Source organism: Eumetopias jubatus, unplaced genomic scaffold, assembly GCF_037043125.1.
Source record: "Eumetopias jubatus isolate StellerSeaLion01/CBP00866 unplaced genomic scaffold, mEumJub1_p1.0 scaffold_1, whole genome shotgun sequence".
Classification (NCBI taxonomy): domain Eukaryota; kingdom Metazoa; phylum Chordata; class Mammalia; order Carnivora; family Otariidae; genus Eumetopias; species Eumetopias jubatus.
This window is the reverse complement of record NW_028274807.1, coordinates 165,177,808-165,204,236: the sequence shown is the minus strand read 5'-3', so window position 1 is coordinate 165,204,236 and position 26,429 is coordinate 165,177,808. Positions and strand designations below refer to the sequence as shown.

The following is a 26,429-nucleotide window of genomic DNA, read 5'->3' as shown; positions in this document are numbered from 1 at the left end:
ATTAACATAACAATAAAAAATAAAATAAAAGACCAAACTTCTTCATACATGTGTATATGTACAAATAAACACAAAAATGCACACAAAAAGAGATCTGGGATCTAAGATGCTAAACTGTCAGTAAGGTTACATCTGGGGAAGCAAGTGGGATTGCGGACGAAGATGCCAAATTTGAGAATTTATTTTCACTTGATTTTTTTTTTTTTTTAAAGATTTTATTTATTTATTTGAGAGAGAATGAGAGATAGAGTGCACGAGAGGGAAGAGGGTCAGAGGGAGAAGCAGACTCCCCGCTGAGCAGGGAGCCCGATGTGGGACTCGATCCTGGGACTCCAGGATCATGACCTGAGCTGAAGGCAGTCGCTTAACCAACTGAGCCACCCAGGCGCCCTTCACTTGGTTTTGATTGGTAACTAGAACACAAAATAATCTCAAAAGGCAAAAAAGATACACATGGTAAAGACAGGTCCCTCTCCCACATCAGCCTCAGGTTCCCTTTCCCAAAGGTGCCCTCTTACTACTAGTCTCTTATGTTACCTTTTAGCTTTATTCCAAATACGTAGACCAGTATGTTTACGTTTGAAACCTACTCTTTGAACTGTAAATGTTATCACACTAGTCATATTGCTCTAACCCTTACTTCTTCCTCTTAAAATAGCTCGTGCCTTAGAAACACCATAAATTATTTCCCACATACAGTTTACCTCCAGTCTGCCTTGCTGGATCTTATACACCACTTGGGGATTCTCCTGCAGTATGTTGCCATAGAGCTCACGAAAGTGGGCTATGTTGGGCTTCACAATATTCAGCACTTTTGTCTTATCCTCTCCAACCACCATCCGAAAGTCGCCTGGTTAAAACAAATGGAAAAACAAATTTTCCATTGAGAGTCCACATCCTGACCTATAAACTACAGCCCCACATTCATCCTACGCTAGTTCAAGACGGCATCATCCCACATTCAAAACATTGGTTTTTCTTCTTTAAAACTGTGAATATATTACCCAAGGAATGTAGGCACTAGTTTAGGGGAAAACAGAGCCTCTCAAATCCTAAAGCCCTTGATGCCAGTTAAAATGCAGTTACCTAAGTGCAAAAGGTAATCATCATTGAGAAGCTGATTTGTTTTTGTTTTTCCAATGCAGAAGCACCTATTCTTACAATCTTTCATCCTGTGAGCAAAACTCTGTGACCAATCATGGACCTGGGTGCTGTATGTCACCTTAGACATGCCCTCGCTACTGCTTACTCAGCTTGGACCTCTTTGCTGTGTTTGTGCAAGGGCTTTTGCAGTACTTTATGAATATAAAGAACTTTATCACATTTGATAAGTGCAAGAGCGGCGAGTGTTAAGCGGCTCAGGTCATGATCCCAGAGTCCTGGGATCGAGCCCCGCATCGGGCTCCCTGCTCGGTGGGGAGCCTGCTTCTCCCTCTCCCACTCCCCCTGCTTGTGTTCCCTCTCTCGCTGTCTCTGTCAAATAAATAAAATCTTTAAAAAAAAAAAAAAGAGTCCTAGTAAGATGAGGTTTACATTTAAGAGGAACTTCTTGAAAGCAGATACCATTTGTTACGTTGCAAGCCGCAAGAAATGAGGAACGTTACATTTGCCTAAGAGATGGACTGAACTGCAGAATAAACAGTTCTGAAGGACAAAGAGCCATGCTGATACAAATTTGAGGTGCCCTGCCTGCTTATGCCATTGACAATGATCAGCAAGACGCAGAGGGAAAAAGATGATGAAATGTGCAAACTTGAGGGAATGCCTACTGGGCTAATGTGTGTTCAAAAAAGGCCGGGCGCGTGTGAGGGCCTCCCAGGTGAAGGCTGGTGAAAGCACTGTGACTGAAACCTTTCTTGGACAGTTAGAAAGTCATCCAGGAAAGCAGTGAGGTAGCAAGTGTAGGCAGGTACCCCAGATACTGACAAATTCCTGGGCATCAGGTGACAGTGTAATTCATCATTTGAACTAGAGGTTGCTTTTGAGGGTGAGGTGGGCATGATGAATAATTATACCAGGATGAGTAAAAACTGGGCAAACCCAAACATATGGTTACCCTTGCCAATTACTTTTCTTGGAGGGGGTGGCATAGGCAGGAGAGGGAACCATTGAAATTATTATGCGCCACAACAGGTATTACTAGACCAAACTGTTGTTCTGTTTTGGAAAAAATACAGATTACCCAACAGTATCTTTACTATGCTTCAGTAAGGAATAAAATATGCTGGGTTTTGAAGATTCAGAGGACCAACTTATACTAGTTTTGTGGAAAGCAGCTGGGGACTGCAAGCTTCAGGAAAACAAACTTACAAAGAGCCTCTGGAACCCAATGTTTGTGACATGAGGTTTGTTCAGGGAAGTGAGGAGAAGTGAGTTCCAGTCATAACAAGCTGCCCCAATATGGATGAACTTATTTTTTCACTATTATTTTATTTTTTATTTTTTTAAAGATTTTATTATTTATTTATTTGCCAGAGAGAGAGAGTGCGAGCACAAGCTGGGGGAGTGGCAGGCAGAGGGAGAAGCAGGCTCCTTGCTCAGCAAGGAGCCTGATGAGCTCGATCCCAGGACCCTGGGATCCAGGACCCATGACCTGAGCCAAAGGCAGCCACTTAACTGACTGAGCCACCCAGGTGTCCCTATTTTATTTTTTTAAAGATTTTATTTATTTGACAGAGAGAAAGAGCCAGAGAGCACAAGTGGGGGGAACAGCAGAGGGAGAAGCAGACTCCCTGCTGAGCAGAGAGCCCAATGCAGGGCTTGATTCCAGGACCCCGAGACCATGACTTGAGCTGAAGGCAGCTGCTTAGCCAACTGAGCCACCCAGGCGCCCCTTTTCACTATTATTTTAAATGGAAAGAGAGTTATATAGTTAAATTCTGGGATGGCTGCTAGAGAGGGTTTAGAGAAATTGGTTCTTTCACATAATACTGGTAAAATCCTTTGGAAAGCAGTAAATGAAACAACCCCATTTCCAGCTTAAAGAAACAGACCCAAACAGAGGTCCCGAGGTAATGTTCGCTGAGCATCTGGTAAGTGCCAGGCACTGCTTCAAGTGCTTTGCTGTATTAATTGAATCCACACATCTCTGTCCTCTCAGAGAGATACTACTCTATCCCCATTTAGCATCAGGGCAACAAAGACGGAGATGAAGCCACCTACCTGAGATTCCCCAGTAAGTAGGTGAATATACTGCATACATACAACTGTTCACTGAGGCACTATTTATAATACTGAAACACTGGAAGCAGCCCAAACGTCCAACAGCAGAGGAATGGATAAGTTACAGTAGTACTCCCATATCCCACCATGGAAGAGTGTGCAACCATTAAAAATTCCAATAATCATACACAGCAAGATGGAAAATGATCATATAATAGTAAGAAACTAAGACACAAAAGTACAATGAGAAAACTTGGTATAAAAAGAGGAAAAATGAGACAAAAAGATTACATAAAAATGTTTTTGCTCTAATAAGTACACATTTATTGTGGGCTTTTTGGGGAGTGTGTGCGCTTTACGCTGTTATCTTGTTTAGTCCTAGCAAAGCCTCCTAAAGAAGGTATTAAGTATTCCCAATTTTATAGATGAGGAGATTGAGGTGCACAGGTCCAGCCACCTCTGGTATCAAGGTAGTGACATTTTCAGTGACTAGTATTACTCTACTTTGCAGTTTTCCTTCATTTCCTTCACTTCCATAATGTTGGCATATTACTTCTCGCCTTTTTAAATAGATGCATGGAGTGCACAGACGTGCCAACTTGGCAAATATGCATGGAGAGGAAGCCAGGTTAATTTTCAATCGTGTAAATCCTTAGGCTTTTATTTAGGGCCTATAAATGGATTCTATCAATCTTGGAAGGGATAAAATGTCATCCAACTCTGAACCTAACATGGCTGGCTCTGACGTGAAAGATCAGTTTGTATCACTGTTGAGTTCTAAATGTGTGTCATTTTTCTTCTTCTTGTACATTCAACAAGGAGTTCTTACATTTTAGACAGTAACTTTCTAAGAGTGGTTGTATTTTACCAAAATGTAAAAGCAAACTAATCCAAAGCCTCCCCCAAAGAGCATCTGCATGTCCTGATTAAAGGGCCTGGAAAATACTCTGGACTCTCTGAGAACAAGGACTGGGGCTTATTCATCCCTGTATCTCCAGCTCCTCGTGCAGTGCCTGGCACATGGAAGGCACATCAATAAATGTCTGCTGAATTGGATTTCTCCAACTGCTGTGCAGCCGAACTAGCTCAGCCACAGGGAACAGCAAGCAAATGGGCTTATTACCCATTTCTTCAGAACAAAATGAATAAAATTGTGGGCACAGCATGACCCAGCATTTTGATCATAGGAATCAATTTTTCTTACCTCCAGAGATGTTTGCAACAAAACACAGGGATTGAGAAAAACCGACCGCTGACTTTTATTTTATACCTCTACTGGTAAGTTTAACTCTTGACTGCTCAAGCCAGAAAACTGCCAGTCTAATAACAATGGGTGACCAAAAGGATAATTTATCTTCGACTTTGAAATGAAACAAACCCAGAGGCTTGTAAAGCATCTATAGTTGGCTCACTCTGTGATTCCAGCATGCTGCCAATGGCCAAGGGCCTTATTATGAACGTAGGGATGTAAGGGGCTATACTGTCCAGTGGAAAGGCCCTGGCTTTCAAGTCTAGCAGTGTCCTAGGGTGACTAGAGATTAACCCTTCTGAGTCAGTTTTCTTACCTGTAAAATGGCTGTAACCATCACACTGACTTCACGAGGTTATTTTTGGATTTAAATGAGTAAAGGCAGTAGTGAATGCTTTGTAAATAGTAGAGCAGATAGTACTGTTGCTATGATATGCATATGGGATGGGGAAAGGATGGGGGTAGAGGAACCCCTAAGTCTTTGAAAATAATAACTGGCTAACTTTTCCCCTCTTAAACTCATTGCAATACTGCTGTTATTTCAGTTCAATAAATATTTGGGTGGCTAGTAAGTACCAGGAGCTGTGCCAGATATTGGAGATATAAAGATCTTTGCCCTACCTGAGGCAGGGAGTGCTATGAAAACAGATCATTTCAGCGTGGGTTACAGAAGTGGGTATTTCTTATGTGGTAGTGTTTAAGAACAGTAGCCCAAACTGGATGTTGATATAGCAGAATAATATTCATTTTTTAAAAAAATTTATGTACTTATTTGAGAGAGAGAGAGAGAGAGAAAGTGCACACCCCAGGGAGGAGGGGCAGAGGGACAGAAACTCAAGCCGACTCCATGCTGAGCCTGATGCAGGGCTTGATCTCATGACCCTGAGATCATGACCTGAGCCAAAATCAAGAGTCAGATGCTCAACCAACTGAGCCATCAGGGTGCCCCAAATAATATTCATTTTTTTAAAGATTTTATTTATCTATTTAAGAGAGAGAGAGAGCAAGCACGAGCAGGGGGAGGGACAGAAGGAGAGGGAGAAGCAAACTCCCTGCTGAGCAGGGAGCCTGATGTGGGGGCTCGATCCCAGGCCCCTGAGATATGACCTGAGCCAAAGGCAGATGCTTAACCAACTGAGCCACCCAGGTGGCCCTAATATTCATTTTTTAACAGCTTTTTAAAAAAAGATATAATTCACATACCATATAATTCACCCATGTAAAATATACAATTCATATTTTTTAGTATTTTTAGTATATGTTAAAGGGTTATGCAACCATCTAATTTTAGAACATTTTGGCCTCCCAAAAAGAAACCCTGTACCCATTAGCAGGCACTCTGTCTCCCTCCATCCTTCCATCCCCAGCCCTAGACAAAGACTAATCTACTTTCTGTATAGATTTTAGATTTTCCTATTCTGGATATTTTATATAAATGGAATTGTACAATAAATGGTCTTTTATGACTTAGTTCATCATATTGCAGCATGTATCAATACTCATACCTGTTTATGGCTAAATAATATTCTACTGGATGGATGTACCACATTTTTTTAATCCATTCTTCATCTGCTAGACATTTGGGTTGTTTCTACTTTTTGGCTATTTATTATAATAAAGCTGTGATGAACATTTGTGTACAAGTTTTTGTGTAGATATGTGTTCTCATTTCTCTTGAGTAGATGCTTGAGAATAGAATTGCTGGGCTATATGGTAACTCTACGTTTAATATCTTCAGGAATGGCCGAACTCTTTTTCTGAAACAGCTGCACATTTTACAATCAATCCTATCAACAATGCATGAGAGTTTCAATTTCTCTGCATCCTTGTCAACACTTGTTCTTGTCTTTTTGATTATAGCCACTGTAGTGGGTATGAAGCACCATTACTGGGGTTTTAACTGGCATTTCCCTAATGACTAATGACGTTGAGCATCTTTTTATGTGCTTACTTGCTATTTGTATACTTTCTTTGAAAACATGTCTATCAAATCTTTTGCCCATTTTAGTATTGGGTTATTTGTCTTTTTATTGAATTCCAAGAATTCTTTATATATTCTGGTGTTATTCCTTATCAGATATACAACTTGTAAATCTCTTCTCCCAAGCTATTGGTTGCCTTTTCACCTTCTTGAGGGTATCGTTTGCAGCACAAAAGTTTAATTTTCAAAAAGTTTTCCCACTTATCTATTTTTTCTTTGTTGCTTGTGCTTTTGGTGTATATCTAAGAAACCACTGCCTAACCCAAAGTCACTCTGCTAAGAGCTCTATAGTTTTAGCTCTTATATTTAACTCTTATATCCATAATCCATTTTGAGTTAGTTTTGTGCATAGTATGAGAAAAGGGCCCAAAGTCATTCTTCTGTACGTATAGAAAACAATACTTATTTTAACATAGATGACTACGACAGTATTTCTAGGAGGCAGTCTACCACACCATTCAAAATTCATTCCCCAAAGTATCTCCAAGGCTGTAGAAAAGACGCCATGTCACACCACTTGCATGTGGAAGACAATGAGAGACGAATAAATACCTTTGGGGTGCCTGGGTGGCTCAGTTGGTTAAGCATATGACTTCAGCTTAGGTCATGATCTCGGGAACCTGGGATAGAGCTGGGCATCAGGCTCCCGGCTCAGCAGGGCCTCTGCTTCTCCCTCTCCCTCTGCCCCTCCCCCCACATCTCTCTTTCTCTCTCTCTCTGATAACCCAAATGTCTCTCTTTCTCAGATAAATAAAATCTTAAAAAAAAAAGAATAGCTGATGCATGTGGTGATATAAATTTGAATCACCTTTTTCACACTTTAGTGAACACAAAATGGATGAGTGTAGAAAGGGATAAGGAGGAATCAGGTTGACGATATTGGTTCAGGAAGGAACCAATATTATTAGTCATTCATCCATTCATTCATTCCATATTTACTGAGCACCTAGAATGTGTCAGGTCCCACTCTAAGGACTGTGGTAGGAGTGAGCAAAACAAGACAAACATTTCTGCCCTTTACATTCTAGTAGTGGAACAAAGACCAACCAACGAACAAATAAAATAATGTATTTCAGACAGTGCTATGGAGAGAACAAAGCAGAGAAAGATGACAGTGCAGGAGTGGGGGGCAGCTAGGGATGGAGGTGAGCCACCCAGGGACCTGGGCCCAGGGGAAGCCTGTCCCAGGTATGGACCAGGAATGACACCCACCACCACAGACCCTTAGTAGAAGAGCAAAGGGTTCTAGAACCAGACCATCTGTGTTTGTTTGTTTATTTTTCAGACCACCTATGTTTAAGTCCTAGCTTGGTACTCATAAGCTACCTGACCCAAGGCAAGCTACTAAGCTTCTCTGGGCTTCAGTATCCTCAAATGTAAAATGGAAGCAGTAACAGTAGGTAGTTTATAAGATTCAGGCATTAAATGAGTTAATACATATAAAACACTTAGAACAGTATCTGACACACAGAAAGTAATCCATAAACATTAGGTATTATTGACAATTAATATCCCTTCTGGAGTACTGCATTCTCAGAAATTAACCAGTGACTGAGCACAGAGTTCCAACTGAGGCTTTAGCAAAAGCTCAAGCTTGCCAAGCATAGAGAAATATGCTTCCAAACTACTGAAATAGTCAATCTCTAATACTCAAGTTATCCAATGACACTGCTTGCAAGGTTTCAGATGGTGCGACTCTCGTGGAATAAATCTTACAAACTCTCCAGAGAAAAAGTTTCTTTACTGGCTTTTGCTTTTACTAGGATCCAGAAATGAGGATGTTTACTCACACTTCAGAGGGCTGGCACCCATTTCTAATTTTTTTTTCTCCAAGAATCACTCAACTGGCAACTTCCTCGCTTTGTCTGATTCCTAGAAGTAGCTGAGCTTGTGTTCAGACAATCTGGCGTTGAAAGAAACCCATTCTCTCTCTTACACAAGAGTGCTTGAAGGTGTTTTTCACTCCGCAAGGACAGGAAAGGGCCAAATGAATCCATCTGATCTAAGTGGATTCGAATGCCTGCTAATTTTTGTCAACATGTAACAAGTTTTGTAATTCTTTTTTTTTTTTTGATTTATTTATTTATTTGAGAGAGAGAATGAGAGATAGATAGGATGAGAGGAAAGAGGGTCAGAGGGAGAAGCAGACTCCCTGCTGAGCAGGGAGCCCGATGTGGGACTCGATCCTGGGACTCCAGGATCATGACCTGAGCCGAAGGCAGTCGCTTAACCAACTGAGCCACCCAGGTGCCCCAAGTTTTGTAATTCTTATAACTGACAACAAAATTCCATTTTGGAGAACATGTCCGAGGAAGTTAGTGGCCCCCTCGACCCTCTTCCCCTACCAAACTAATTTCTCCAAAGTGATTCACAGCAGAGGCATTAATAAAACAATGATAAATGCAGCCAACCTGAGTGTCTGTCTATCACTGAATGGTGTCTCAACCTAAGAAAAACCTGTGTGGCCAGGAATAATATGTTAACGGTAATAAATAATAATACCAATCATTTTCTAAGCACCAACTATCAATGAGGTATGATGTTAGGGACTTTTAGCTATATTATCTCATTGAAAACCTTATTACAAGACAGTTATTCTTTTTACAGGTAAGAAAATGGGCTCCAAAAGGTTTAAGCACGTCTAGAAAGCCAGTATTCAAACTCAGGTCTGACTGTGGTTTTTCCCTTTCTTTTGTTTATTACATCAAGTGGCTGTATGAGTACAAACACGTATCTAAAATAACAATGAATAGCACTTACTGAGCATTTACTATGTGCCAGCCACTGTGTTAAGAACTTTGCATGTATGATTTAATTTAATCCATATAAAACCCTTCTTTAGAGATGAAGAAACTGAATCACAAAGAGCTAAGAAACTTGCCTGAAGGCAAAAAATTAAGAGTGCAGCCAGGTTTTGAACCCAGACCTCTGACTCTAGAGCCCCAGCTTTTAAACACTTCCCTAATTCTGCCTTCCATGAAATAATATAATGTTTAAAAAATAAAAAAGCAGCAAGGTACAAAATAAGATACTTAATTTAAGAAGTTAAGGGTTGAATGTCAATTCTGCTCATAAGAATTTATGCACTTCGCTGAGGTGCTACTCTGGTTCATGTTCTGTCTATCCAGCCAACAAAGATGGGCAGTGTGCCTACTTTGTGCCACAGAACTGTTCCAGAGGCCAAGGGTTCGAGGCGGACCAGACACGGGTACAGCCTAACTAGACTCCTCCCTGCCTAGACAGCTCTCATGTGGGCTCTCCTCGTGGGTCCTTACCATTGGTGCTCAGTTCAAATGTCACCTCCCACCGAAGCCTTCCCTGGTTACATTAACATAAACCACGTTGGTCTTCCTCCCGTTTGAACGCTGCCACAAGTTTGCTGTCTGACTTTTCAACTGGAATGAAAGCCCCACAACGGCAGGGATGACGCCTGCCTGATATACCTCCTTCATCCAGAGGTTCAACAGTGCTTGGCATAGGAGACGCTCGTCCTTATTTGCTCAGTGAGTAAGACTTCTCCATTTTTAGTCTCCCTCCCTCCTGCACAGTGCTGGCAAAATGATCTTTCTACAGCAACAAATCTCATGCCATCTCGCAATGCTTGAAACCTCCTGTGGCTCCTAGTTGTGTACGGGATGTCAAATTCCAGTCTCATTTAACTTTGTATTCAATGCCTAGTCTGGCCTGGCCAGGGCCTAACCTCTTGTCCAAAATACCTGAGAGGTAGTGAAATTAAATGGTGAAGAGCATGAGCTACAGTTCCAGCTCCACCACCCACGAACCCATCAGACAGATTTGGGCCTCCGTTTTCCCATCTTAAAATGGAGCAATAAAGCAGCATGCAAATCAAAGGAGGACTGTGAGGATTAAACTAGCTATTAGATCAAAAGTATGGAGAGTTGTTCCTGGCAAATAACACTAAGTGCTATTTTCTCCTGCCATGAGCCATGGACTTCAGTCACATCAATCTACTCCTGATTCCCTAAACAAGCCATGTTCTTTCACACTCCCTGCCTTTTCCATACGTGTTGTTTTTTAAGTCTTTCACTGACTCACTATGACTGCATGTTTATTAATGTGAAGTTCTTTAGAGCAGAAATTATAGCTTTAATTCTTCATGAGGTATGGGACGCTGATTCATTTGATAAATGTTAAACCAGGATCATTATGTAAAATTAGTCATTTTAATGGTTTGTACTTACATGAGAAAGGTCAAGGTGACCCTTTAAAGCTCATTTGGTTTTCCTTTTGTTTACTTAAATGCTGACTTCTAAGAATAACTGAAGGATTAGAAAGCTTTCTCCTCCCCAATTTTGCCGGCTCTCATCTCCCACCTACTCCTTTCTCACCATCATTTACAATAATGTCATCAATACTGACCCCCAAGGCAGTCAAAATGATCCTTAAATACTACATAAAACGTAAGGGGTTATTATTACTACTACTAATACAGACAGATCTTGCCTCTGCTAGTAACTACTGGCAGGAACTTGTCTAATAACATGGAGAGATGCTGTTTCCTGTCTCCCCAGCCCTACTCCCTTCCAGGGAGAAAAGCTAACCTATGCAGGTTAGAAGCAACGTATTCTCTCTCAAGTGGAAAATAAATGTCAAAGTTGTAAATAAAAATGAGATTGGTGGGTAATTTGTAGTTTAGAATATTCTGGGGGCTTGGGAGGTTTGGCGACAGGATAGAATCCAATCAGTTCAAGGATAATGGGTTCTCAGAAGTCTAGGAAAAGAGAGGAGGAAAGGCTTGCCTTTCAACACATGGCCTGGGGTGGGTCTCATACCTATGAAAGGCATCTACCTGCAGGGCCTAGATCCTTCCCTATCCTCACTATTCTACTCTAATTTCATTCTATTATGGAGTAGGTAACCATTAATTATGCAGTGTTCTGGCTTAGGAGCATCATATAATGTTGTCTTAGTGGAAAAACATGTTCCCAGTTCTAAACAACTGGCATACAGAATGCTTTTTGGAAAATGTCTCATTCATAAACTAGCGACTGCACAGAGTTGGAATCAGTTCCCTATGGAGAGGATGTGCCAAGTATTGTGTCCTAAGTTTTTCAGTAAAAAGAAGCCAACCTCAATGAAATGAGTAATGTAGGATCCTTGGCCAAATTCTCAGATCCAAATCTGGGTTAAGGAATAAATAATATAATGGCAAGGGAGGAAGAGGAGACAAGATGAGAAATGGGAGAAACTGGAAGCTGAGAAAGCCGAAATCAGGTGCAGCAAGGTTAGGACCTGCCTCTTAGGAAGCAACTCTCCCAATCTGCCCTTCTCCCAGAAGCTCGGGGTACACTCCTTGCCACTATTAGATCTGAACTCAAACATCACCACTTTAGAGGGCCCTCCCTGCCTATCCAAGGTAGAGGTGGCCCTCCTCAGGATTTCTTTTCTTTTCCTCATCGCACTTACTGCTCTCTGAAATGACCTTTCTGCTTCTTGACTGTCGGCCTCTGCCTAAGGGAACATGAACTCCACAAGGAGACTTACTCATGTCAGGCTCACCAGTGTATACCCAGGGCCTAGCGCAGTGTGGGGCACATGGAAGGCACAAAGGAAATATTTGTTGAACAAACAGTTGTTGTGTGAGGATTCAACGACGGAATCAATGATCGATTTATCTATATATCTATCCTCTCCCCCCACCCACCTACTGCGTCTGGTACAGCACTGCTACATAGCAGCCCTTCATAAAAATTATAAAAGAAGCAAAACAGACAATGATACTGCTATGAGTCAGCAAGCACTTACTGAACACTTTGTACATGTCTCACAGTACTGGAGAAACCAGGAGTATAAAACACAGTCCTCCCAGGAGACAAAGCAAAAGTCAGCTAAAGATTGATAGCAGTTTGCATGCTAACTTGAAGTCTGCTAAAAGGTAAAGGCAGTTATGCCATTCGAGAAACTTCCTTAGTCAATGTTCAGAATTCATAGGAACTCCTAGAATCCACCTGACACTACGCTGATATGGATCACAGGGGAGGAAATGGAGGAGTGGCAGTGGTGTGGGCCAAGTAGAAATTGGCTCTGCATCATTCTCCCACAAAGTTAACCCTTCATAAAAGGTTTTGGATCCATCTTTTTTCACAGGGGACCAAGGGGAGGGAATCACCCTAACAGGGTGACCCCCTTTCCCCACACATTGCACACAGGCCCATTCATTCTAGTACCTAGCCACAGCAGCCTCTGCCGCCACCCCCAACCCCCGCCACTTCCTGTTGAAAGGCAGGGATGCTGCCATGTGGAGCTGGAAGCCACCGAGACCGAGGTTACGTCACTTCCTTTCTCTCCAGTGTTGCGACCGCAGCTGTAGTCCTGCTAGCTGCATTTTGGGAAAAAGCCTGGAGAACAAGGCCTTTACGGTCTCTTTCAGCATTATATTTCCATGAAATCTTATCTGTACATGGATTCAGAAAATGAGTAAACTCTTTTGCAATGTTTTCAGCATAGAGTTCTTTGACTCACACTTAAAAGTTGGGAAAGAAGACATTTATTTAAGACCGTGGTTTCAAACTGTTTTTTAAGTAGCAGGCTACTTTTTTTGTAAGTAAAATTTTACATGGATCCTTAATACACTAAACAGGAAGGATGAGGGGCTAAGGGCTCTATCTTCTCAGCTTTCCCCTCTCCCTTTGAAGGGGCCCCTGACATCTCTGAGGAACACACTGGTTTAAGGAGACAGGGAAAGGAAGTTAAGATTTAGATAAATAAACTAATGAATGGGGAAGAAGGGAAAGCTTTTCCTTAATGGGCAAGAAGAGGTGAACTTGGAAAGTCGCCACTTTGTAACCATCGTAGTAAAGACTGGTTGGAGCAAGAATCATCAATTAATGCTCGATCTAAAAGGGAAAGTTTGATAAGAAGCAGGGGATTTGCTTCATTTTCAAATGTCTCCCCACTGGTTGCTTAGAAGAGGCAAAACTCTGCTTATCAGGCACACAAATCACCGGTCTGAGACTACAAAATGTGAATGTCATGTAAGACCTAGAAAGGCTAAGGAAGTGTTCCAGATTAAAAGAGAGAAGAGACAGGGCATCTTAATAAATATGATCCTTGACTAGACTGTGTACTTCAGGGAGAAAGAACATCACAGGACTACTGACGACATATGGACTATGGATCATCAATCTGATAAAAGTTCCGTATCAGGACGCCTGGGTGGCTCAGTCGGTTAAGCGGCCGACTTCGGCCCAGGTCATGATCCCAGAGTCCTGGGATCGAGTTCCACATGGGGCTCCTTGCTCAGCTGGGAACCTGCTTCTCCTTCTCTCTCCTTCTGCTTGTGTTCAGTCAAATAAATAAAATCTTAAAGAAAAAAAAAAAGTACTGTATCAGTGTGAAATTTCCTGAATTTGGTAACTGTGCTGTGGTTATGGAAGAGAATGTCCTTGTTCTTGGGGAACATATATTGGAAATATGTGGCCTGAAGGGCCAGGATATGTGTGAGCTACTCTCAAATAGTTCAGAAAAATAAAATACATAATACAGTATTTACAGGTACAGAGAGGGCAGTGGTTTCCTAAGTGGGATCCCTGGAGGAGCACTGGCATCATGCACTTGTTAGAAACACAAATTCTTAGGCTCCACCCCAGACCTGCCAGAGCAGCTGTGTGGGGGTGCGCCCAGTACTTCCAGGGGATTCTGGTGCCCACTCAAGTTGGAAAATCACCAGAACACAAAGAGGATGATAACACAAATGTGGTGAAACATTAAAACTGGCAAAGTCAGGGAAGGGCATATGAGAATTTTTTGTATTATTGAAACTTTTCTGTCAGTTTGAAATTGTTTCAAAATGAAAATGAATAGTAACAACAATACTACCCTGGGGAGATCTACATACAGATGTGGACAGAAAGAGCCCTTGGAGGCAAGGAGGCAGATCATGGGGTTCTTGCAGTCACCTGCACAGGAAGTGGTGGGATCCAGAAGCAGGGGGGGCTGCAGCTCCAGTGCAGAGTGAGGAGTAGGATGTCTGTTTGCATGTTCTTCAAATAACGTTATCTCCTTCCTGCAGAAAACGTGAGCCCAAATCTACTAACCTGAGTAAGACAGTCCGGCGATCTCTATAAAGAGGTCTTCTTCAGAAAAGCTTTCGGGGAGCATGAGGAAAGCTGTGGTCACAGCACTCTTCAGATTTTTATCGAGGGCTGACCTAAGAGCAACATTCTCATTCATTGCTATGATTTTCACCTGCAAAAAAGCAGAACATTTAGAAGAAAAATGTCAAAGTGGACTACTGGTCAAGCTATGGGTTTACACATGCACTGGAACTATCCCAAACCCTTAGCCCTGAAGATCTTAGAATATTAGGCCAGTAGACACAAAATAATTATTATTCTAATAAGCAATCCCAAGGGTTTGTGTTTTATGCCAGAATTAAAGATATGATACAGGAAAGAAAACAAAAGTATTTCTCTTAAATGAGGAAATTCTCCATGGGTTTTAAAAAAGAAGTCAGTATAAATGAAATAAACATCCTTTGGGAAATTTTGTATTTTTAAATTTTATAATCTCATTGTTATTTACTTAATTTTATGGTAGACAAAGGCATTTTACTTCTTTATTTAGAACTCACCTCTGTTCTTATCCACATATAACCTAAGCACTTTGTGCTTTATTTTGAACTGATTTTGAACCTGACTAAGGAAAAAAGGAAAGAAAATTAGCTACAGTGGAAACAGCATGGGTTTGGGGGTAGGTATGGTCTCAGGTCTAGGTATTTACTAGCTGTGTGAAATTGGGCAAATTACTTAACTTCTCTGAACTTAAGTCCTCATCTATAAAATGGCGATAAATGTGCATCAAAGAATTGTTACAAAGATTGAATGAAATAATAAATGTAAAGCACCTAATGTACTAGTGAATGCCTTGATCAATAAAAAAGGATTTTTCTCCTGAATACACAGAAGGTACTCTCTTTAACTTTCCTCAAATCCATTAAAATACAAATTTCTCCAGTCTGTTCTGAGACTGTTTTGAAGACTGTACTGTAGTTAAGAAAATGTGTTCAAGACCCAGCTCCATCTCTTACTAGCTCTGTGACTATGGCCATAATTCCTTATCAGAAAATGGGGTTAATAACAGAATCAAATTGATAAGGTTGTTGGTTAGATTAAATGAGATATTGCATATGAACCCTTAGATGAAGTGAGCTTCCTTCTGTGTCTTTGGGTGCAATACAAGAGCGTCCCTGGGCCAGAGATTCCCACCTTTAGCAAGCACCACAATCACTTGGGAGAGCTTATTAAAATGCGTATTAAGCCCATCTCCCAGTATTTCTGATTAGGATACCTGAGTCAGGCCTGAAAATGTACATTTCTAACAAGTTCCCAGGTGGTCCAGGAACCACATTTTGAGAACCATGGCTCTCAGGTACATATTTAGAAGAAGAAATGCCAAATGACTCTTCAGAGTGGTTGGGCCAATTTACACTCCCGGTATAATCTTTTTATTTTTTATTTTATTTTATTTTTTTGGTATAATCTTTTTAAACCATCAGGCTTAATCAGGCTTTATATCAGTCAGGCTGCTTCTGACTGACTGTCTATAAAAAAGGAAAGAGTCTACAAATCCCTAAAAAGGACCCTCACCTATCTGAAATGTATCCATCTTCTGTAAACCATTTAGTGCTGTCACCAAATCTTCCCCAATTCTAGAAAACAGGGCTTAAGTTGCCTTTTATCTGTCAAATAAAGACGATTTCTGAGAAAAATTAAGATGGCACTAAAAGACATACACTATCAAAAAAATAAATAAAAGGCATACACTATCAGAAACTAAATTAGAATTTTATTAGACAGTAAGGAGAAAGGCTGATGTATGTCTCGAAGTAGTTTCTTCTTTTTTTAGTTGTCCAAAATGACAGTATAAAACATAACTATTTTATTAAGAGTCTAACTTCTATCTTCTACCTTTTGTCCCTACTTTTTTTCTAAGGGAATATTTATAATACCCAAACCTCTTATATGGTAGGTAAGCCACTTTATTCAATACTACCAACTCCTCCCTTGTAATTACAGCACTTAATAGCCCTTAATTAAGCCTTTCAGCACTTGGGTGAGTTTAGCATTATTGCAATCATCTGCAGAAAGGAAAACGACGGTGCAGTCCAGTAGCATGACTTGCCCAATGTTGCATAATGAGTTGATGGCAAAAATCAGGGTAACACCCTTATACTTGGCAGATTCAGCTCTAAATTTTTTGAATTATTCTCATGCATTCAGTTGGGGGTCTGTTCTGGTTAACTTTTTTGTTATTGTTGTTCTGGTTAACTTCTTATCTTGAAAGATGATTAAAAGAAATGTGAAGTTCCTGTATGACTTCTATGTTCATTCCTTGAATAACTTTCCCAAACTTTGTATTCCATATAGAATCACAGATCTAGGAGGGCAACCTTCTCATCTAATGGGGAAACTAAGGCCCAGAGGGTTAGAGGGTTAAAAGATCTTCCCTTGAGAAGTAGTGGCACACCAGTAGTCGGTCCCTGATTTATCCAGAGCTCTTTCTACCACCCTAAGAAGCCTGTTTACTTCCAAATTCCTGTTCTTCATCCTCAACCAGGTCCTGCTCAATAATTCTTCGTCCTCTCTCTTTTTGGTGGCTTTTACAGAAGCGCAATGAAAACAGAAGTTATTCTGAGATGCTAACAAATGAGAGTAAGTTTGGAGAAATTTTCTTATTTAAAGCAATACACTTATTCTCCCAGAAAGTCATTCTATTTAGGTTGTAAAAAAGCAGTCTGTTTGCTATTTAAGGTTAAGAGAGTAAAAATAAAAGCATCCTTACTTAAAGGAAAAATGTGAATTCAGAAGACTGAAACTGTGCTGATCTGGCTCTTCAGTGTAAGGTGACCTAGGCACTTGTCTTAGCAGCACTGTTATTTGTGGTTCAGAGTGAAAAGCCAGTGAACTCTTGGGACACTGCCAGAGAGGCCTGGGAAAAAAAGAAAGTCCTCAGATTTGTGAATAGCTGTTTGTATCTGACTGGGAATGCCCCGACCTGAACCGCATAGATAGCATTAACACCACTGCCAAGGGGAAGACCGTTACTGGAGAGAGGAAGGGGTAAAGCTTGAAGGGACTTTCAACTTGAGAGATTTGTGAGTACCTTTCAAGATAGAAAAAAAAGAGTCACATGTGGTCTCCTCTATAATACAGTCACATGGAGACAGTCCTTGAATTGCAAACAGTGAAGTTATAGTCACAAAGAACAAGGCCCTACCTAGCCTTCAAACACTCAACCAGTAACCAAATGGCACTTCCCATAGAAGTTTTCCATTCCAAATGGCCAGAAAAGTTAATTTTTCTAAATGGTCACTGCTTGAGGACCAAGAAACACTGAACATTTGAGTTGGATGAAACCTTATCATCTACCTGTTGGACTGTGGGTTCTTCCAGGGCCAACAATGTGTGTTATTTTTTATTCCTTTAGCATCCACAGAGAAGAAACTTGTCTCTTGAATAAGTAAATTAATGGCTCAAATTTTGCATTTCAAAGGTTAGGGGCACAAACATTTGCTCACAGCCGGGCAGAGCCAAGACCAGTAAGTCAGGTCTTCCAGCTCTCTTTCAGGGATCTATAACACCACTGGGATTTTTCTAGCCACAAAAAGTAAATCAATGAAGTTATTATAGGATAATAATTGCAAAACTGTGAATATACTAAAAACCACTGTACACTTTAAATGGTTGAATTGTATGATATGTGAATCCTTCTCAATAACATGTTATAAAAAAGCTATATTACTAGAAAATAAAAGAAAAAATATTGGAATGAACACATTAAAATAAATTAAAATCCTCTTAAGGTAGCAAAATACTATTGTATGTCAATGAGAATGCCTTAAAAATTCAAGCCAAATTATCTATACACTAAAAACAACATGAAATACAAAAATCCAGACTTATGTTAAATAAATTAGGGAAATGACTATTAATATTACTTTAGGGTTCTTTTGACTTAAAAAAGAACTGGCCACAAGATTCTATTAACTACTTTAAATTTCATGGCTCTTTTCTTGAAAAATAACTTTGTAAGTGACTCAGAAACTTAAAGCTGCACTAGAAATAAAAATGACTTATCTAACCTCAATTACAGGGTAAGTTAATGGTAAAGTATGATAGAAATTTAATTTACACTCAATTTTTTTTCCAGAAAGTCCATCTTTTTAAGCAAGGTACTCCTTTATATTTTGAAAATATTATTAATAAACTTTATTTTTTTAGAGCAGTTTTAGAGTCATAGCAAAACTGACTGGAAAATACATACACCCTCTGTATATGCCTTTTAAAGACTTGAATTGAGAAATTCTGTTCTATTTGCAATATGGAAGATAATGTTAGAGCTTTAGACAATATAATTTAAAATACCTCCTTCTTTTAAAATATATAAAAACAAAGAATTTGTACTCAGATTGTCACAATTCGAAGGCCTTCACCCTTTTTTTTTTTTTGTCCACAAGGCTACCAACCCTGTCTTTTCATCAGGTTTGTTCACGTTTGATTACTATTTGCTGCCACCTGGCGGTAAAAATCACTGGTTTTAAAAAGATCATTACCACTGACAATTCCTTGATTAGCAGTGATTTCCATGTGACAGGGAAAATGCTAATGGTGAGTTAATTCACCCATTTATAATTTTTTACCATGTGTTACACTCAACACTTTCAAATAAGTCTTAAGATAGCCTAATTTTCTTGAGTTATTAGTTTAATAAGCTTGAAGAACAGTCATTGTTCTCAATAACATTTTCTTTTCCAAGTTAGCTGAGAAATGCAGTTTTTATCAAGATGACTGTAGCAGCTACTACTGGTCTCGAATTGCTGTTTTTATTTTATCAGGATATGTGACATTTAGATGAAATCTGAGGTCATTTCCGTGCTAACTTCTGAGATTTCAGGGCGTTTCATTTTCTAAAGCTTATTTAAAAGAAAAAAATTGAAATATTCCAAGCACAAAGCGTAGTACAGAGAATAATACATTTTCACAATAAAAATCTCATTTTATCTCAAAATAACTCTGAGATAGGCAAGGACAAACAGAAAGGAATGATCATTTCCTGAGTATCTACTAAGTGCCAGGCATTTTAGATCTAGGCATTTCCCAAATGCCTTTTAAGGTTGATGTCATCAGCCTAATCCACAGAGAAGGATGTCCCAAGGCTCAGGGAAATTAAGTCACTGGTGCAGGGTCACATAGCTGGGGAGTGTCATAGCTGGGACCCAAACCCTACATCTGATTCTAAAACACCCCTGTTCTTTCCGGCTTTATCATTCTGCTTCCACTTGTCAACACCTTTGTGAGGGCAAGTACTGTATTGTTACTCCATCCTACAGATAAATTAACTGAGGTTCAAAAAGATAAAACAAGTTTCCTAAATTCACATAAACAGCTAACAAGTGGCAGGAATGAATAAGACCTAAGGCTTCTAATTCCGCTTTCATTACTATTTCCATTAAGCTACATATTTTGTAAACTTATTTTATTTTTAAATCTTTTTTATGTTTTTAAATCATTTCTAATTACATCATGGGGCTTGAACTCACAACCCCGAGATCGAGAGTTGCATGTTCCACTGACTGAGCCAGCCAGGTGCCCCCATATTTTATAAACTAAAAAAAAAAGAAAGAAAGAAAAAAACTTGGAAGGAAAATTAATATTTACAAATTTTCCATTATTTCTATTCATTCAATTATTTTACTAATTATCCAGCTTTACTGGATTACCTTTATCCAGCTTAGAAATGAGAAATTCATCTACATAAATATGAAATTATTTCAGTAAGCCTATTGTTTCTGGACTTAATAAAAAATGTTTTACTGGGGTGCCTGAGTGGCTCAGTCAGCTGAGTGGCCAACTCTTGATTCTGGCTCAGGTCATGATCTAAGGGTCCTGTGATAGAGTCTCAAGTCAGGCTCCATACTCAGTGGGAAGTCTGCTCCAGAATTCTCTCTCCACCTCTCCCTCTGCCCCCCTTCCCGCTTGCGCACACATGTGCACACACATTCTCTCTCTCTCTCAAATAAATCTTTTAAAAAAATGTTTTACTGAAGTAAAAATTACATAGTGAAATGCACAAATCTAAAGGGTAAAGCTTGACAAATTTTTATATATGGACATACCCATATACCTATTGCTCTGATCAAGTGTTTCTGGATGTTTTAAGGAGCTACACCATTAAATTCGAAGTCCAGAAGCAGGGCAAGAGAATTGTGATCACCCAGTATATCAACAGAGATTTGGGTAGGGGGAGGGACAGAGGAGAAGGAGAGAGAATCTTAAGCAGGCTCCACACCTAGCACAGAGCCTGAGGCAGGGCTCCATCTCACGACCCTGAGATCATGACCTGAGCTGAAATTAAGAGTTGGATGCTTAACCGACTGAGCCACCCACGTGCTACTCAATAGAGATTTTTATGACACAACCAAGTGAGGTAAGCTTGTATACATCTCTTAACTTTTTGCCATAACTGACAAAAAGGGGAGCAGCAGAATCACTCTTATGGGAGACATTTGAGAACAATCCATGTACCCTGTTTTGGGGCCTGAGACCCTCTAACAGCACAAAGAAAACTGTTCCCCTGCTGTGAGATTAGCAACTGTTACTATTTCGCATAGTTTCTTAAACTATGAAGACTCCTTCATAGAAAATAGGCTATATATATCTGCAAAAAAGAAGAAACATTATATGCAAATACAATGTCAAAAGTTCAAGTCCTGGGGCACCTGGGTGGCTCAGTCGTTAAGTGTCTGCCTTCGGCTCAGGTCATGATCCCAGAGTCCTGGGATCGAGCCCCATGTCGGGCTCCCTGCTTGGCAGGAAGCCTGCTTCTCCCTCTCCCACTCCCCCTGCTTGTGTTCCCTCTCTCGCTGTGTCTCTCTGTCAAATAAATAAATAAAATCTTTAAAAAAAAAAAAAGTTCAAGTCCTTTGGGGCGCCTGGGTGGCTCAGTCGGTTGGTCATCCCCTTGATTTCGGCTTGGGTCATGATCTCAGGGTTGTTTCATGGAGTCCCGAGTTAGACTCTGTGCTCAGCAGGGAGTCTGCTTGAGATTCTCTCTCTCCCTCTCCGCTCCTCCCCCTGTGCATTCTCTCTCTCTCTCTCTCTCTCTCTCTCTTGCTAAAATAATAAATAAATAAATCTTTTTAAAAAAAGTTCAAGTTCTTTCCACTTTTTTCCTGTTTTGTTTCTATTAAAACTCACGGGGGGGCACCTGGGTGGCTTAGTTGGTTAAACGACTGCCTTCGGCTCAGGTCATGATCCTGGAGTCCCAGGATCGAGTCCCGCATCGGGCTCCCTGCTCGGCGGGGAGTCTGCTTCTCCCTCTGACCCTCTTCCCTCTCGTGCTCTCTCTCTCTCATTCTCTCTCAAATAAACAAATAAAATCTTTAAAAAAAAAAAAAAACAACTCAGGGGGAAGCCTATCCCCCACAGCCTCCTCTAGCAGCATCCTAAATGAAGGAAAGACTTTATAAAAGGATCTCACCACTGGCCTGAGGATGGTTAAGAAAGGGAATCAGAATCTACTCCCTTCTGAATGACTACCTGATTCATTTACTTATTCAACAAATGTTTTCTGAGTGCTTACTATATCCCAGGCACTGTCCCAGGCACTGCTGACAAAGAGTGCACCATGGCACTTACATTCTGGAACGGTGATCTGGCTCATGCTGATAGAGGTTCCACTGAGGCACTGGGCACCTCTTCTGCCATCCTCCCAAGGCCAAATGCAGTGACTCTGAGCCTTCTCCATTCCACAATTCGAGTATCTTTAGAGAGAAGGCAGGAGTAGCGTGGGTAATATCTGGATATTGTTTGGCACTAAATTCTATAGGGAGTAAAAGGAGTCTGAAATTCATTTCTATTTCTTGGAGTTCCATCTCATTGCAATCACACGGATCAAAGTAGGGTGAGGTTCAGAGAGGAGAGACATCCCTAACTGTGGCAGCCAATAAGACACTTGCTCACCGGTTTCTGGAGTCGTCCAGCAACATATAAGTTATTCCAGTTGAGGAGATCTTCAATCAAAATGTTAGTGCTAATGACCCCATATTTGATAAGCTAGAAAAGAAAAGATATGGGCATGAAAGAGAGCAAAATACCACACTGTTGCTTTTGCAAATGCAAAACATAAGGAAAAAAATTTCTGACCAGAATAGCTTGATCTCCAAAGCCACTTAAAATCTCTGCCTTGTGAAAACACACATCTCCACCAAAATCTTTCACAAAGGATTAGTTTCCCAAGACTGATCTGTCCCCTCAGGGATGCGAGTTCAAGTGATCACTATCTTCACTCAGGCTCTTGTGATGTTAAAGGCACAATGGCTCTTAGAGGCTATCTAGCACATACTGGTCCTCACTGAGTTGGAAATAAAAACTGGGTCTGCACCACAGATAGTTTGTGAAGTGAAGATACAGTTCATGCTTCTCATTTGAGAAATAAGCCTAATAAATGGCGTGCCCAAGGTGGTACCATTAATAACTGAGTAAAAACCGGGTCCCTGAATGTTGGTCTGGGCTTCCAATGTTCATTTCATCAGAGAGTACAAGACATTTTCTTTAAGTAGAACATCTTTTATGGTGAATTTCTCTTTAAGTATTTCCAACACTTTTATAATTACAAAGCCACATCCAAGAATTAAACATCTTTATCAGAGCTAAACACATGGAATTATGGCCAAGCTCATTTCAAAAGCAATTTGTACAAACCTTGAATGTAGTTGTTCCAGGTTACAGAATCTCATTTGCTTCAACAAATAACTTCAGACTCACTTTGCTAAACTTCAGTATCCAAACAGCCTTCTCAGGCTACAAATATCTAAAAAGTAGCTAAAGAATTTCAATTAAAAAGTACAGTCCCTTTGGCATATAATTATGCCCCAACATTTGGTTACTGGAGCTTGTAATATTGTTTGAAACCACTAATTAGAGATACGCTCAGCATAATACTAATTATGGAGAAAGAACAAAGCTACGTGTTTGGCATGACTAAAGTAGATGTGGAAAACTGCACTGAGCCACATCTTCCCTCCAATCTGGACACAGTAGAGCAGAAAGCCCTTCTTAAGGCAGGCACATAACAGCTGGGAAGTAATGGAAACACCTGTGGCCCCCTGGAGGGGCCTCTCATTTTATAACTGGTTACATGACCGTCTGGAAGTCATGTCCATTCTCTTGAATCCTCATTTCCTCAACTGCAAAATGCAGGTTGGAGGAGGACTAGACCTCAACCAGAAAAGTAAAAATTTGGCCCAGAGGCTATACAGACATCACCAATCAATCATAGTACTCATTCCTGCCAAGTTCAGACAGGTCTTCAAAATCCTTCCTAAGTCAGTACTCCAATCTCCTGCCCTTCCAAGCCTGGTTCATTGACCGGTAGTATCAGCATCACCTGGGAGCTCATCAAAAAAATGCAAAATCTCAAGCTCCATTCCAGACCAATTGAATCATCATCTGTATTTCAATGAGATCCTCAGGTGACTCATCAGCATATCAAAGTAACACTTCTCAAAGCCATCAGCAGCACGGAGCAGAACTGGCACAGCTGCTGGAACCCGTCTGTCAATGGCAGCCCAGCTCATCTCTAGAGGGTATACGACTTAGTCCCCCATTGGTCCTCTTAGGCTGCAGTCCTGCCCAGTTCTTGGCAGCTCTCTTAGAGATTGGGCCCCTTCATGTGAAAGTTCGGCAGGGTTCCTGCCGTCAGCCAGCCCTCGGCTGGGATCTGCGCTTCTTATCTGCTCTCCAACAGGGAGATGGGGTGCATCCTCAAATTCTACCCACTTGCTGGCACCAAGAGGTTCCTATCGCGTGGCATCACATGCTCTTGACTACCTGTGATACCCTCATCCTTAGTGGGCCTGAGTATTCGTCCCACTGACCAAACCAGCGGTTCTCAAAGCGTGTTTTCCAGACCAGCAGCATCAGCATGATTTGGAAGCTGTTAGAAATGCAAATCCTTGTTACTAAGGGAGTAAATCTTAAAAAGTTCTCATCACAAGGAAAAAAAACCTGTAACTGTGTGATGATGAATGTTAACTAAACTTACTGTGGTGGTAATCATCTTGCAATACATACATACATCAAATCATTACACTGTACACCTAAAACTAACACAATGTTACATATCTCAATTAAAAAAAAAAAAACAACAAATCCTCAAACCTCACCCCAGACCTATGGAATCAGAAACTCTGGGGTGGGGCCTAGCAATCTGTGTGTCCAAGAGGCCCTCTAGGAGGTCTGATGCTCACTCAAATTTGAGAAGCACGGGCCAAAGGCAAAAATTAAAGATAGTCTTTCTCAATCACCTTTATCCAGCAGGAATGTGAACGTTTCCTGACTGCAAGAACATATAGTCAACTGGTATTCTAATATTTAATAACCGCCCAAGTTAAGACAAACATCCAAAGTCACTTACCCTACCATCACACATGACCAATGGATTATAGTAGACTCCAGCACCATAGTTATTCTGGATAGTGGTGATAATCTTGGGCCCCAAAACTTTTAGGAAAGAGTAATGGTTCCAATTTTTTTTCAGGTTCTTTGAATGCCATGCAACAGGGTCATCTACTGTGAAAACAAAGTCCAGCATGGCATTCTGGGAATGAAGAAAAGAGAATGATTTTAGTTTTAATTCCTCGAAAGGCATCTAGATAGAGTGGAAAGCTCTAAAATTCTATGCCATTATGATTAAGAAATAGAGGACCTGAGCTGTCATCAGAAATTTAAGCAAGTCTCTGGAACCAGTCTGAGTTTGTTTTCATCAACATGCACAGCAATAACAATGCTTCCTCCACATGTATTGTCCTGCTGGCACTCTTCCAAATATTTTATATGTATCGTGGTTCATTCTATCCTCAGAACAATCCTACAAGGTAGGTACTGTTACTATCCCAATTTTATAGGAAAGGAAACCAAGGCACAGAGTAAGAACCATGCCCATGGACACAAAGCTAGTCAGTGGCAGACAGAGTCTGGTTCCAAATTCTGAGTGCTGAACCTTATGCTACATGGCTTTCATCTAAAGTAGCTAAATGTGTTCCACTTTTCTTCCAGCTCAAATAACACAGGATGGATAAGCTCTGGAAAGCATTATGTCACAGGAAATAAGTTATTTTAGCTCTTACCCATTCTCCAACCACTCACTGAGCACCTACAAGGAGCTCTGATAGAGCCCGGGATAGGGGTAAAGAAAGTCTACTGGGGAGAATAGACAAATTATCACTAAATGAACTTGATAGAGAGGAATGCAAAATGTACTAATTTCACTCAGAATGGGGTCAGAACAGAAATGATAAATTTTCCTAGGAAATTACATTCTTTTATCTGATAAATCTGAGTCTTGAAGAATGTGCAAGAGTTAAGCAGGCTTGGTGGAAGTATAGGGGGAAGGGAAGGGAGTCTTGCTAAAGGAAAGCATTCTTGTGGACATAAGAGCCAGGCATGTTCTGGATGCTGCATTTAGTTTGTTATGCTGGAACAGAACACAAGCAACGGAGTCCAGAAAGGGAGGCTGGGTTGCCATGCTAAAAAATTTTCCTGCAGAAGCGCTCACTGGAGGGAAGGATGATTAAAGGTGGGGAACCACACAGGAGGCTAACACCAAAACTTCAGGCGAGAAATGAAAAGACATCAAGTGAAGCACTGAGGGTAGGGACTGATCTGAGACTTCCTGCTGGAATCTGTAAGACTCGTTATCTTGTAGGGAATGAGGGCGAGGGAAAGGGAAGGGTTCCTGGCAGGCCTACTCAAAGGAAATCTCCCTGGAGAAATGAAGAGGGGGCTATTGAATCAGGAGGCTAAGGCCTGCTTTAAGTTTCTCAAAAACCACAAACCACTGGTGAAACTTAAGATTTGGGGTGGACATGTTTTTAAAAAATGTATAATTATGTTAACGTACGTTAGAAAAAATAACTAGCCTATAAAAATCTGTAATTATATACCTACCATCTATAATTTCTCATATGTTGTCAACTTAAAGCAAAGTATTACTTAAACACAATATAGTTGGGAA

General features: G+C 40.6%; 1 protein-coding gene across 4 annotated transcripts in view; it reads right to left on the bottom strand.

Moving 5' to 3' along the window:
* Nucleotides 1–26,429, bottom strand: part of TAMM41 (TAM41 mitochondrial translocator assembly and maintenance homolog) — a 50,651-nt gene that overhangs the window by 22,747 nt on the left and 1,475 nt on the right. The window contains exons 2-5 of one of the 4 annotated variants that reach the window (XM_028101682.1): nucleotides 24,831–25,013; nucleotides 22,376–22,468; nucleotides 14,450–14,600; nucleotides 705–850 (exon numbers count right to left, since the gene is read on the bottom strand). In XM_028101682.1, coding sequence (XP_027957483.1) covers nucleotides 705–850; nucleotides 14,450–14,600; nucleotides 22,376–22,468; nucleotides 24,831–25,013 — 573 coding nt within the window. Of the gene's footprint in view, nucleotides 1–704; nucleotides 851–14,449; nucleotides 14,601–22,375; nucleotides 22,469–23,116; nucleotides 24,385–24,830; nucleotides 25,014–26,429 lie in introns of those variants that run through there. The other 3 variants (XM_028101685.2, XM_028101683.1, XM_028101684.1) reach the window with 3 other exon arrangements.